Source organism: Oreochromis niloticus, linkage group LG3, assembly GCF_001858045.2.
Source record: "Oreochromis niloticus isolate F11D_XX linkage group LG3, O_niloticus_UMD_NMBU, whole genome shotgun sequence".
Taxonomy (NCBI): Eukaryota; Metazoa; Chordata; class Actinopteri; order Cichliformes; family Cichlidae; genus Oreochromis; species Oreochromis niloticus.
The window spans coordinates 7,133,212-7,146,681 of record NC_031967.2 but is presented as its reverse complement, the minus strand read 5'-3'; the positions used below and the strand labels follow the sequence as shown (position 1 = coordinate 7,146,681).

The following is a 13,470-nucleotide window of genomic DNA, read 5'->3' as shown; positions in this document are numbered from 1 at the left end:
TTAGGCTTAAAATTTTCCTCTTTGATAAAGTATATAGCTGGAACATGTAACCCTGAACTCTCCTTTAGTTACTCTAAAGTAGGCCTAGTCTACTGGGGGCTTCCATTCATGCACTGAGCAGCCTCCCCCCTTTTCACTCTGTGCATTTATACACGACTTTTGCAGACGGCCTCTGAGCCTGGTTCTGCTGCAGAACAGGCTTCTTCCTGTTAAAAGGGAGTTTTTCCTTGCAACTGTTGATTGGTTATTAGGGTTTCTCTTTATTACTGTCCGGTCTTTACCTTGCAATATAGAGTGCCTTGAGTCGACTGTTGTTACTGTGACAAGATTCCTCACAAATAGTATTTCCAAATAAAGGAGCAACTTTCAATAGTTTGGAAAAAGAACAAAATAATGGCCACTTGAGGTTGGCTTCAAAAGTGAGGTAATTCCCATAGTCTCCTAATTTGAAATACCTAACTTCTGTCAGAGATGTTATAGGTAATTGTTACCATCATTACAAATGATTTGTTTTTAAATGAGTAAGATGTTTGAATTTCATTTAGGCTCACTCACGCGATAGGTTGATAGGTGTGCTAGCCAATAACTGCTAATAGCTGTCTGCTAGGCCTCAGTTTTGTGAGCAGAGTGATGCTATTTTGTCTTATTTATGTTACTAATTACTACATTTCTTTGTTCTACTGGTTTATGCTAATTTATGAACCAAGCATGGTAATATAGTTTACCCATATACAGTCAGTTGTGATCACTTAAAAAACATCCATATTTTCAAACTGCTAACACTGAAAATATATAGTATACAGACTTGGAGGCAATGTGCCATGACATAATATGTTACTATGTCAAAAATGACACTTTTTGTTAACACAGTAATAGAATGTGATATATTATAATGCACATATATTACTCAAAAAACATCAAACATGTCTTTTTCCTCCTGCGTTTGTGTGCATGGAGACAGAAAAAGGTAGTCCAGTCTAACGTTTGAGGAGTGGTGATATTGACTTTACTTTTATCTTTATTGCACAAAAGGATTTTGTTTCTACGTAAAGTGCATATTGCATCTAGAACAGAAACAGCCACCAGCATTACACTGGCTCTTTGCAAGTATCCGCACATACAGCGTGCTAACACAAAGCTAACAAAGAACCCAGAGTGAGTGTATGTCAACGGCAGCCCAGGAGCCAGAGCCTTCAAAGAGTAAAAAATCAGTGCAATCATCAACAGACTTGTCTCACTGTAGCTTCTATTTCTACATGTTCTTGCAGTGTAATCACAGACGCAGGTGCTATGAGGTATCTTTGTGTTGTTGTTTGTATTTTAAAAGACTGGACATACGCATGTGCTTAGTAGGACAGAGATTTGTGTCAGTCAACTACGTGACAGTGTATTTCTGGTAGTATAGTAGGTGACATCACAGTGGTTACATTCATATATAGTCTATGTTAAAAATACCATATGAAACATTTCTGTTATGCTTTCTCTTCCTTTTCTACATGTTGAACCATATGGTGTTAATAAAAAAAGAAACAGCTCTACCATGATTAAATATATCTCCTTATCCCATTTTGTTTGTATGACATTGCATAACCACACAAGCTGTACAAAATAAGGCACTACATCTCTTTTTATCCACACTAACACTAAAAAAGTCACAAAAAAGACCAAACTAAACATTATACAATACGACCAAAGATACGTTTATTGTAAAGTCGGTGAAGGCTCAGTCAGCTCAGTCAGCAGGTTCATTCTTGTTCATAAACATTACGGTGACAAAATCAAGAGGTGTGACCTGGCTACCTCGTAATGACACATCACATTCAAAACCAACAGTGCATAAAACATTCAGACCTTCAAAGAATGCTAATGTTAACTAGCCAGTGCTAATGGTGAACATTTAATTATGCTGCAGGTTGCAAAGCACCTTTATTAGTAGAATAACATTAATTGAGTGATGAGTAAATTATTCAGTAGTACTCAAGTGATTGGTCACATGTACAGGCAGAGCCTGCCATAGTGTAAACTGGATGTGCATTTTCTTCAGTAAATCTGCATAACTTGCACTTTGAAGTGAAGTTTTTCAAATCTGCTTTGATTACCTCCTTTGTAGAGCTTCTCATAGACCTAAATGAACCCTACAGGGGGCACTGAGCATGTGATCTTTCAGTCATCCTGAGTGACCAATCAAAAACAGTCTTCTCTCTGATAAGTAGAGAACGCAAAGACCTTCTCTCAATGATCCACAGCAATTTGAACAAAATGACACCCCCACTGTTATCTTTCTATGTGACATATCTACTCTCAGGAACAATAGGTAAGTTGCATCTTACATAATATTGTTGACAGCTATACAATGTATCTCATAAATTCCAATACGTATCCAGTTATTATACTAAGTTCACTGTGTATTTTCTTTTACTTTCAGCTCATTTGGCAGCTCTGAAGCTATCACCATCCTTAAATATCACATTTGTTAAAGCTGGTCAGGATTTAACTTTAAATTGTTCATTCAATCAAACTACTGTTGCAGTGATGTTTTACTGGTATAAGCAACCTCTGGGACAGAAACCACAGCTGGTGTCGAAATTCTATAAGCATGATAAAAATGGCACTTTCACTGATGAATTTAAGAATGAGTCTCGCTTTGAACTGGACACTATGAACTATAAAAACAACTTGAAGATCTCAAAAACACAAATGTCAGACTCTGCTACTTATTACTGCATAAGTGGCTACTCATATGTGTATGACATTTTGGAGGGGATTATCATCCAAGTAAAGGATTCAGATTTGGTTTTCCAAGCTTCAGTTCATCAATCAACACCTGAGACCATCCAGTCTGGAGGCTCTGTGATGCTGAACTGCACAGTGCACACTGGAACCTGTGATGAAAAACACAGTGTTTACTGGTTCAAAAACTCTGAAGAATCTCACCCTGGACTCATTTACACCCACGGAGGCAGAAATGATCAATGTGAGAGGAATCGCAGCTCACGGACCCAAACCTGTGTGTACAACCTGCAAATGGAGAGCCTCAATCGGTCTCATGCTGGAACCTACTACTGTGCAGTGGCTTCATGTGGACACATACTGTTTGGAAATGGGGCCGAGCTGAACATTGAGGGTAGCTACCGCTCATGCCTCTTTTGTTAAACAGTAACAATAGTTTCTAATCAAACATGATGTATGTGATGTCTTTTAATGTCTGGTTCTCTACAGGAGAGGGGGAATCTTTTATGTATGTGTACGCCTTGAGCGGAGCTTTGGCGTTCAACTCAGTTCTGTTGGTTTTCCTGGCTTATGCAGCCTATACAATGTACAAGAGAAAAAACTGCAAATGCACAGGTAGGTTAACTGACTTCTTTACATTTTACTGAATGCGATAACAAGGCAGAAAGACATAAATAAGTTGTTGTTAGTCATAATGCTCATTGTTACGTTAACTGAAGACATCAACTGGTGTTTCTTCAGCACACTTGGTTGAAATTTTTGGTCGACTCGCTTAAAGTCCAGATAATGTGTACAATAAGTACATTTCTTTCTTTCTTTTTTCTTTTTAACAAACTCATTTCATAAATATGTATACTATATAAATGCAGTTTGTACTTTTTCTTACTGTCAATTGCAAAGATGTAAAAAAAATTCTTAAATGTATTTATTTATTTTGTTTACTGGAATTAAATTAATTAGCTCAGGACCTAATAATACCTAATTTATTATTAAGTCATAGCTGGTTTACTGAAACAATCTTAGTACTTCAGCTGTTCAATATATTAAAGTGTCCTCTTCAGTTCTGTGTTGACTACATTTGTAGAGTAATTCATTCCTTTTTTCTTGACTGCTTCCAACTGAGTTAAAAGAGTCATCTTTTGTTTCCTTATTTTTTATGAACAGATCCTCGCGCGGAGTCTTCAGGGACCTCGGTTCCAAATGGAGACGTAAGTTTTTCCGTAATGTTCTAATTTTAATTATCAGTGAATAAATTAACTGTTTTTCAAGACCTTACAATGGTAGGAAAAAAACACCTTCTATTCAAAACAGTACCTTCACAATTTAATGCATTGCAGTATTACATATTCTTGTGAAGGTCACAATGTCCAGTTTTCACTTGTAGTGGTTCTGTTGTTTTGAAATTAATTTTATTATAAGTGGGGTTTTCTTTTAATGTGCCATCCAGTGGTTATGTTCGCTGGTTTAAGGGTAACATTTTTCTTTCTTTTTTCTAAACAGGCATCCCAAAATGCAGACCATCTCCATTATGCTGCTTTGAAGGTAAACAAGGCCACCAGATCAAGAAGGCAGCAAGAGGACAACCTTAGCCAATGTGTTTATTCCAGTGTAAAGCAATAAAGCTGGACATGTTTTCTTTGTAGTCTCTGTGAGAAAAATTACACATTTTTTGCTTTTTTGTTTCTGTGGGTTTTTTGGTTTTCTCCTCCGTAAACTAAATGTAAATCTGTGCCCTACAAAAATAAACAGACATGTTTGCTTAACTGCAGCTGAGCCAGGTTCTTTTGTCAGAGGTGTGATCTTTCCATTGTCACTGTACTTACATTGTTATTTATGATGTACAGCGAGCCACATACAACTGTACAACAGCTGTGTGGTTTCACAATGCCCATTTGTGTTGCAGAGCTTAAGATGTGAACAGCCCTCTTTACTTAACAAAGCCTGTGCATGATTAGCGCTTCACCCTCTAATTCAACACAGAGTATTTGATTCTAGATTGATTTTTGAATCAAACACGCTCATTAACACAATCTGAGTCAGGAGGAAACAACCGGCATGGCACTGCAAATGTGACTCATACAACACAGTCTTCTTCCAGGTGTGGTAGGTTGCTCACACAAAGCGGCAACCATTTCACAACAACAAATCCCGCCTAGTCTAAAATGATTATGTGACATAGACAAATCTTCCAGATTATCTGCCCTAAATGTATCGATGGCATCTGAAAGCCTTTGCAGGTTGTTTACTATAAATGTGTCGTCTGCACAGCAGAGCTGAGGGAGTCTTTTTTTAGCATCTGTGTGGTTGATAGGCAAAAACATAGCTCTCAGTATACTTCAGCCATGCACTCCTGTAGGACCCTTCGCACTCTTTGTGGTCTCAAACAGGAAGTCTCTGCATTGTTTTTGTACATTGCAGCCACACAGTTCAACTCGGATTACCAATTACTCTTTTAGGTAGTTAAAAAAAGAAAGGAACCTGGTAATTACAATAGTTTGTTTGCAATTTCCCTGATGTGCAGGTGTCCTGTACTAATAAAATAGCTAATATTATTAATAGTAATTTTAATAGCTAACATTTGTGCATACTGCACACTCTGTGCATGTATAATATAAGTAAACATTACCACCAACAGCTATTTAGAGATTAGCCTGAGCTTCTTTTAATGACTCCCAGCAAATCTATTTGTGCTCCCCCCCCCCATATATCAGCTCTTAAATATGAGTCCTTCATATATGAAGCACTGAATACCCCTGTAAAATTTGCAGGCAAATAATGTGAATAATGTAAAAAATATATCTTTACTAATGTTATCTTGACATAATGGTTTTAACATTACCATATTCTTCCAGGACTCATTGTTTATCTCTTCAGGGTTTCTGTCTCTGATAGCACTGGCACTTGTGCAGAGTAGCAAGAGAAAGTGTTGCCCACAATTAGCTAACATAGACACACCCAGCTGTTGCTAATACATTTAATATAAAATCAGATTTTTCTTTATGGCCCAAGACTTTTTTTGTTACTGAAGAACATAATGCAGGGGTGTAATTATGCAGAGGTGCAATACATGAAAATAGTTAACGTACCATTTAATGTTACAGTTTGTCATTTTCTGATATATTGTGATCAAAAACAGCAATTTGAAAACAGCAAGTAATGAAAGTAACAACAGTTAAAGCAGTGTCATAGTGTACCTGATTGGATTTAAGTTGAAATTAAAGTGGCAGAAATCGGTGTGGAACATCACAAGTCTTAATGCTCCTAGGCGTTACTTCTCGTTAGCCAATCAAATGCAGTCCACTCAGAGGAATAAAGAGCTTGGTGAGTGTCAGTTCATTCAACAGGATACGATGTGGACACGATGATGCCTCTAAAGTTTGCTTTGTGTCTGACATGCCTGGCACTGGGTAGTGTAGGTAAGTTGTCTATTCTAAATACAGCTGTATAGAACAGATATATATACTGATATACATAATCTTTTAAAATCAATGTTTTTTTTCCTCATCAGCTCAGAAGACTAACCTGAAGTCCTCAGTTTATGTGCGTCAAGAAAGTGGTTTTGTGTCGGCTAATGTTGGTGACAAAGTGACTTTGCAATGTTTCTACGAAGAAGAGGCAGTGATGTTTTACTGGTATAAACAATCTCTGGGACGGAAACCAAAGCTTGTGTCTAAATTTTATAAACATGAAAAAAATGGCACGTTTTACAGTGAGTTTGAAAACAATTCTCGTTTCTCACTAGACACTGGAAATGGTAACAATCACTTGATCATTTCAGATATACAGATTTTGGACTCAGCTACTTATTACTGCATTGGTATCTATGTATACGATTTTGAATTTGCTGAAGGTGTTACTGTCAGTGTAGAAGGTTCAGGGATGAACATCCGAACTTTGCTCCATCAGTCTGAGCCGATGGTTCCATCTGAAAGTATTCAGCCTGGAGGCTCTGCTCTGAACTGTATTATACACAAACATACCTGTGATGGAGGCCACAGAGTTTACTGGTTCCAGGACTCTGCCGAATCTCATCCTGGACTCATTTATGCCAATGGAGTCAGGAGTGATGAGTATGAGAAGAGGCCTATGACACAAACACACGCCTGCTTCTACAACTTACCCATGAAAAGTCATAATCTGTCTGATGCTTCGAGCTACTGTGCTGTTGCCTCATGTGGACGCATATTGTTTGGAGACAGGAAAGAGCTCCACTTAGAGCGTAAGTAGCAATACAAAATAAGTTTCAAATTTGCATGACTGTGACTGTTTTACACACAAAGCATTGTTCAAAAATGTTTGCTTTACTCATCTGAACTTGCAGATGAGCACTCTGTTGTCTTGGTGTATTTCCTGAGTGGAGCGTTGATATTTACCATTATCCTGCTGCTTATACTGTCATATGCAGCACTGACGATTAATATCAAAATGAAACGCCAAAGTTCAGGTAGGCTGTGGTTATTTTTCACTCATGTTTAGGTAGCACATACAGTCATAAAGACTTTAAAAGCATCTTTGTCTCCAACCTTATTTCATAACCAGACTCTCAAGCAGGATCTGCAGATGCCTCAACTCCAAATACAGAAGTGAGTACTAATCTGTCAGTCTAACTCTATGTAGATAGACAGAAGTAGGTTACACCAGTTTTCTAGTTTGTGATGTTGCAATCTTTGTATTTCTGCTATCTGAAAAAAACAGAAAATGATGGACCTTTCCTATGTTTTGACCTATGTTTACTAAAAACAATCTCTAAAAACAAATAAGAGGAAAAATTGCCAAATACAGGCTTCCATCAACATAATGACCAATCATTAGAAGTTATGACAAAGTGGAAGATATCAGTAATACTCTATATGGACAAAAGTACTGGGCCATCTAAACATTAGGCCCAGAAGAGCTGCTCGGCCATAACAAAACATGCCGCGAAGCTCCCGGTGCAGTTTTTGTGCTGATTTAACACCAGAGGAGGTTTGGAACTCTGCAGCTACTAAGTCAGCAGAGAGTTGGCAACTTTTACACATTTCTCTGGTACAAGGAGACGTGAGACACAATATAAATGTATACATATTGAAGTCTGAATGAAGTCTGGTATGAACTGTGAGCTTTGTCTTCCCACCATTGACTGAACCTGCCTGCTACTGAATGCAAAGCAGCACATATGATGATGCAACTGGGGGGGAGGGTATGTTGATAAATAGATGACATGGGTATGACATGATAATATACATCCTTAGCAATGTGTCATTATGTTGTAGTGGCAATAAAGATGAATAAAGTACTAATATGAAAATGTTATAATATTATCAGGGTTACCAAGATTCGGACAACCTTCATTATGCTGCTTTGAGGGACCACAAGGTCAACCGATCCAAGAGACAAAGAGACAACACAAACACCGAATGTTTGTACTCCAGTGTCAAACAGTAAACCTGGACATGTCATTTGTAGCCATGTTGTCCTGTAAGAAGAACTGTTTCTTTAAAGCATTTGTTTTTTGTTTGTTTGTTTTTTAGCTTTGTTGTTTGTTGAAGCATTGTTGTCATATATTGCACATGGTAGGCCTTAAAAGAAGAAAACTTATAGCAAGGGCAAACTGTTGATGTAACTCAAGAGCACACTTGGTTTTAGGTGTGTCTTCTGTCTCAGTGAAATAAGAAGCCAGAGGTAGAGACGGTAAAAGAGAAAGATTGCTACATAAAAGCCAGTAGAACTGTGAGGAACATAAGCTAGCAAGCTCATATTACAAATATTACAGACTCTGTAATGCAAAAGGGTCATAAACAAAACGTCTCTGCAAACTCAAAGTGTGGCCTTCAGAGATGAGACTTCTTCCAGTTGAGCCTGCACGCACAGGAGCAGCAGGTCTGTGCCTTCTCATAGTGGTGTTGTGGTATGGAGGCACTTAACTTCTAAATATGCAGTTACACTGAACATGAGAGGAAACAATTTATCCATGATCATCTTCTGATAATTTAAGTCATCTGATATATCTTTCACAACTGCATTTGCAGAATGTTGTTCCATTTTGTGTTGTTTACACACCTGAAACCAGAGAAGTGAGACTCTGTATGTAGCTCCTGTGTGGTCAACAGTCAGATGACTGACTTTCAAAGTGCTTTGAAGAACACCTAGCTCACTTTGTCTTTCTGGTTTCAGACAGGAAGTGTCTGCAGTGTGTTTATGCACTGCAGCCATGCAGTATTAATGATGCTCACATTTCTTTAGTAGACTACATCAATAAACTAAAATAAATCAAAATGCAGTCAATCACATTGTCTTTGTTTTATTCATTTTATTCATATAGGATGCACTCTATAACTATATTGCTTCTTACCCACACAGAACCAGTGAAGCCCAAGCTCCTGTGGCCTTCAGTCTATAAGGTTCATTTTAACAAATGCAAGTCTATGACAGACATGAAAAATAAAATAAATGTAAATAAAATGTAAATAAAAATAAATGTAATTTGGTGCAATGTAAACATTTCATTATGGCTAAAACATGAACCAAATGTCAAAAACTTTGTTCTATGGCTCTACTGGTTTTTTAAGATCCATTTTTTTTTGGCTTTTAGCCTTTACTAGAGGACAGTGAATACAGATGCAGGAAGTTGTTGACCTCCTTGACCAGGAGAACTGTATTGAGATCCAGTATGGTCCCAATTAACATAAATGACTGAGACTAAGTGAGTGAGAGTTCAATAAAAGTGACAGTAGCTGTAGGAGGCAGCTGTGTCAGAGACAACAAGAGTGAACCACCAACCACTACACCTACCAATGTGATGACGCCTCAATTAAATCGTCGTTCATCTTTGTAAAATTTTCTAACATCACCTTTCTAGTTGTACCTGCATTGCTAGACTCTGGTAGAAAACAGCTATGAAGATGCAGGTCGTTGCACGTGTCACCAGGGTGGAAAAGTCAGTGACGGGGACGAAAGCTGATCTGTTTGCAGCTGCAGTACTTCCTTCTCTCCTATACTCAAAATTCAATTTTTTATCACGCAATGTTCAGTCCTTGAGTCTTTTCAAGGCATGTATGCTTGATTTTATTTAATTTACATCTACATACAAGCTTCAACTCATGGTTCTCAGTGTGGGATAACATCGCTTTCATGACATTGCTGTTCAATTCAATTCAATTTCAATTCAATTGTTAATGTTTAAACAGCAAGTTTCAGGTCTGGGCAATTGGAGTTTCACTGATTTTCCCTTAATTATCCAGATTTTTCATGTTATTTTATTTTTTTATCACCAAACGCACCACTTTGATTCAGTCCATTTATGGCCCCCATTGGGTGGACATTGATGGTTGTATGGTGAGTAAGTCACATGATACCCTCACGATTATTGCCCTAATTTTCCCCAATGGCCACTCATATTATTGCAACCAAAAAGACAATGAAAAGATGTCTATAAACTACTGACAGAACAGAAGCCTAGAAAATTGAATTTTGATTGGGCAGCATTTCTCTCTAAGCATGCTAGATAATTAGAAATGTGAAGGTGGGACCAGCAAGAGAAAAACTGAAGCATATCCAAATGTATGAATGATGGGAAATTAAAAATAAGGAATATGATCTTTTCATAGAGCATTTAAAAAGGATATGGCCCACTGAAGTAAGAAAACTTGCATCACCAGATATGGCACACACACAAGTCACTACAATAACTAATGTCTGTGGCATCTTTCAATCAGATCTTGGTTCATTTCACTGTTCTTAAGACATTAAGTAGCACTAAATTACTTTTCACACTGATCGGAAACATCCTAACCTTGGCCAAGTTTGCTCTCACTCACGTTATTGATTTTGGGTTTTAATGGTTGAAATAATATGATATTACAGCTCTGGTATTGTTTTCCACATCTCTTGCCGCGAGAACCAAAATTCATAATGAAGGGGGCGTTAAACTTTTGTTCACTGTTTCAAAAGTAGTTCAGTGTCACTTTTGGTTAGCCAATCAAACGGAGCCTTGTCTCTAAGACTAGAGGACGTATGGAGGTTTTCTACATTGGTCAAGACCTTTTGATCACAATGACATCTCTGAATTTTGCTTTGATTTGCCTCTTCTTCTGGAAAATTGGTAAGTTGGGAATACCTTAAATTCTTAAAAATATAAATTAAATCTCACGATTTTATTTTAATGATTCTTATAGAGTGATTAGGCTTTTACTGTGATTTTAAGTGCAAACTTTCATGCTCTTTTCTTTACAGACCGGGTAACTAATTTACAGCTCTCCTCAAATGTTCGTCAAGAGAGTGGCTTTATATCAGCTAATGTTGGGGACAATGTAACTTTGCGATGTTTCTACGAAGGTGATGTAGCAGCTATGTTTTACTGGTACAAACAAACCCTGGGACAAAAGCCAAAGCTCATCTCTAGCTTCTACAAACATGACATAAATGGCACTTTTAACGGGGAATTCAAGAACAATCCAAGATTCTCTTTGGACAGTAAAAATGGAAAGAACCACTTGACAATCTCGAATATACAAATGTCTGACTCAGCAACTTATTACTGCATAAGCTGCTATGCTTACAAGTTTGAATTTGCAGAGGGTACCAGTATCCATGTAAAGGGTTCAGGTTTGAACCTTCAAACTTCAGTCCATCAGCTGTCTTCTGCGACCGTCGAGCCAGGAGCCTCTTTGACTCTGAACTGTACAGTCCACACTGGGACTTGTGATGAAGAACACAGTGTTTACTGGTTCAAAAGCTCAGAAAAATCTCATCCAGGACTCATTTACACTGATGGGGGCGGGAACAATCGCTGTGAGAGGAAAACTAACACACAAACAAACATGTGTGTCTACAGTTTGCCAATAAAGAGCCTGAATTTATCTGATAAGGGGATGTACTACTGTGCTGTCGCCTCTTGTGGACACATACTGTTTGGAAATGGGACCAAGCTGGACTTGGAGGGTAAGTGACCTGTCTCACATTTGCTAAACAGTCTTTAATACTCTCTCATTCAGCTTTTAATGGAAACATATATGGATGTTTGGTTCTCTACAGATGAGGTGACCTTTCCTGACTTTCTTGTGAATGTTTTAAGTGGAGCTTTGGCATTCACCATCACTTTGAGTCTTTTAATGGGTTTTCTACTATTCAAGATGAATAAAGGTAACCAGTCACTAGTATCTACTTGCAGTTATTCCAAACGTGGTTAGTTATAGTGCACAAAAAACTGTTACATGAGTGTATGAAAGGGCACATGTGGCCTACACTGTAAAGTGCTTTGATTTGTCAGTATGACTGGAAAAACACTATATAAGTGTTAAACTATAATATTGTTTTCTTGAACAGCTTTACAGACAAAGGCTTTTATCTTTTTTGTGTTTAACAATAGAGTCACAAGCAAGATGTTCAGATGCCTCCACAGCTAATGCAGAGGTGACTATAATTTTTGATAAATATCAAATTATCTTTTGAACTGCTATCTATACATATATTATACTGTACCACTTGATTTTTTTTCTATAACTTTTATTGACTCAAGAATTTTTGTACCAGGGATACCGAGATGCAGACAACCTTCACTATGCTGCCGTACAGACACAAAAGTTCAACCGACAAAGAAGACAGATGAATGACACCATGAATCAATGTGTGTACTCCAGTGTAAGGCAGCAGATTTGAACCTGTTTCATCTATACTTTGTTTCAGCGTAAGATGTGGTTTTGTTAGCGTGTGTTTTGAGATCTGTTGTGAAGATAATCAGTACAAAGCCTTGGTTACAAAGGTGCTACATTTCCATAATCAGTATACTTGTTGATTCTCAGGGTTAAGAAAAACAGTAAGAAAACATGTTACTTTATCAAGCCAACCTTTGACATTTCTGAACATGTGCATAACTCACTGTGCCACATCAGCACAAATATAAACCGGTTTATGTCACAAGAAATACAATGTACACAGTAATGAGTGCTCTCTACGGGGAATATCTGTTTATCTGTTCATATTGTGGTTACATATTTAAGAATCTTTTTTTTTTTATAGCTTACATTAAGGTCTGGAGTTAAAAAAAAGTCATAAAGTTAAATCTCTATATGTCTGGGCGAGCATATTCAAAGAAAAAACAAATAACAAAAACAAACCATCTGCTCTTTTGTTTTTGCGTCTGTGTAGTTGCAAACAGGAAGCCTCCACTAATTTTCCACCATTGCAGCCGTATACTGGCTAAAACAACAAGGTTAATGCAATTAGCAATTTTGAAGTAATTTGGATTTATTGTTTACCTTTATTGTGCACCTATTGTGTTTAATAAAAAGCAGTTCTGTGTATTCGCATCAGTATATAGTATACAATTACTCTTGAGAATGAGAAAATGTGTAAATGATTTGCATGGCACAAGTACAGATATCTTTCCTATGCAAGCAGTAACATACATGGATAAAAAATAAATCCAGCACAAAAGGGCCACCAACTGCAGTTTCTCCAAAGGCTATTTGAGGCTGGCAGCAAAAGTGGGTCAATTTCCATAGACTCTGCTGAAAGTTTGCAGCAAGGCTATTTTTCCATAGTGTAGTGGTTTACGTGTTCAACAGGTAACAGATTTCTGGTTCAATTCCAGGAGGAGAGATGAATGGAGTATTCCTCTGCAATTGCAAAGGTCAGGAAAAGTAAAAAAAATTAAAATGGAGCTACCTACTAAAGTAGCATGGTCTCTATGAAGGGCTTTCTTGCTGTGCTGGTGTATTTTGCACGGTTTTAATGGAATTTTCTGACAAATAAAATATATTA

The 13,470-nt window shown here is 37.4% G+C and overlaps 3 protein-coding genes across 4 annotated transcripts; all 3 read left to right on the top strand.

The window, feature by feature from the left end:
- Positions 1-2,192: 2,192 nt before the first annotated feature.
- On the top strand, positions 2,193-4,509 carry LOC100690852 (uncharacterized). Its single transcript, XM_003450418.5, has 5 exons — positions 2,193-2,314; positions 2,426-3,124; positions 3,220-3,345; positions 3,895-3,938; positions 4,231-4,509. The coding sequence occupies exons 1-5, from the start codon at positions 2,236-2,238 to the stop codon at positions 4,348-4,350; spliced, it is 1,068 nt and encodes a 355-aa protein (XP_003450466.2). The 5' UTR covers positions 2,193-2,235; the 3' UTR covers positions 4,351-4,509.
- A 1,554-nt stretch (positions 4,510-6,063) lies between these two features.
- LOC100697887 (uncharacterized) lies at positions 6,064-8,994 on the top strand. 2 transcript variants are annotated; one of them, XM_019349665.2, is made up of 5 exons: positions 6,064-6,146; positions 6,239-6,949; positions 7,136-7,174; positions 7,270-7,313; positions 8,035-8,994. In XM_019349665.2, the coding sequence occupies exons 1-5, from the start codon at positions 6,092-6,094 to the stop codon at positions 8,152-8,154; spliced, it is 969 nt and encodes a 322-aa protein (XP_019205210.1). In that variant the 5' UTR covers positions 6,064-6,091; the 3' UTR covers positions 8,155-8,994. The 2 variants fall into 2 exon arrangements, with proteins under 2 accessions (XP_019205210.1, XP_003450409.1); XM_003450361.5 differs by having other exon boundaries at positions 7,052-7,174.
- A 1,684-nt stretch (positions 8,995-10,678) lies between these two features.
- On the top strand, positions 10,679-13,470 carry LOC100690577 (uncharacterized). The gene is made up of 5 exons (XM_013274515.2): positions 10,679-10,810; positions 10,942-11,649; positions 11,743-11,850; positions 12,077-12,120; positions 12,241-13,470. The coding sequence occupies exons 1-5, from the start codon at positions 10,723-10,725 to the stop codon at positions 12,364-12,366; spliced, it is 1,074 nt and encodes a 357-aa protein (XP_013129969.2). The 5' UTR covers positions 10,679-10,722; the 3' UTR covers positions 12,367-13,470.

Coding starts and splice junctions, on each gene's coding strand:
- LOC100690852 (XM_003450418.5), top strand. CDS start 2,236: ATGATCCACAGCAATTTGAACAAAATGACACCCCCACTGTTATCTTTC. Junction 2,315..2,425: donor TCTACTCTCAGGAACAATAG/GTAAGTTGCATC, acceptor TTTTACTTTCAG/CTCATTTGGCAGCTCTGAAG. Junction 3,346..3,894: donor AAAAAACTGCAAATGCACAG/GTAGGTTAACTG, acceptor TTTTATGAACAG/ATCCTCGCGCGGAGTCTTCA.
- LOC100697887 (XM_003450361.5), top strand. CDS start 6,092: ATGATGCCTCTAAAGTTTGCTTTGTGTCTGACATGCCTGGCACTGGGT. Junction 6,147..6,238: donor CCTGGCACTGGGTAGTGTAG/GTAAGTTGTCTA, acceptor TTTCCTCATCAG/CTCAGAAGACTAACCTGAAG. Junction 6,950..7,051: donor GAAAGAGCTCCACTTAGAGC/GTAAGTAGCAAT, acceptor CTGAACTTGCAG/ATGAGCACTCTGTTGTCTTG.
- LOC100690577 (XM_013274515.2), top strand. CDS start 10,723: ATGGAGGTTTTCTACATTGGTCAAGACCTTTTGATCACAATGACATCT. Junction 11,650..11,742: donor GACCAAGCTGGACTTGGAGG/GTAAGTGACCTG, acceptor GGTTCTCTACAG/ATGAGGTGACCTTTCCTGAC. Junction 11,851..12,076: donor ACTATTCAAGATGAATAAAG/GTAACCAGTCAC, acceptor GTTTAACAATAG/AGTCACAAGCAAGATGTTCA.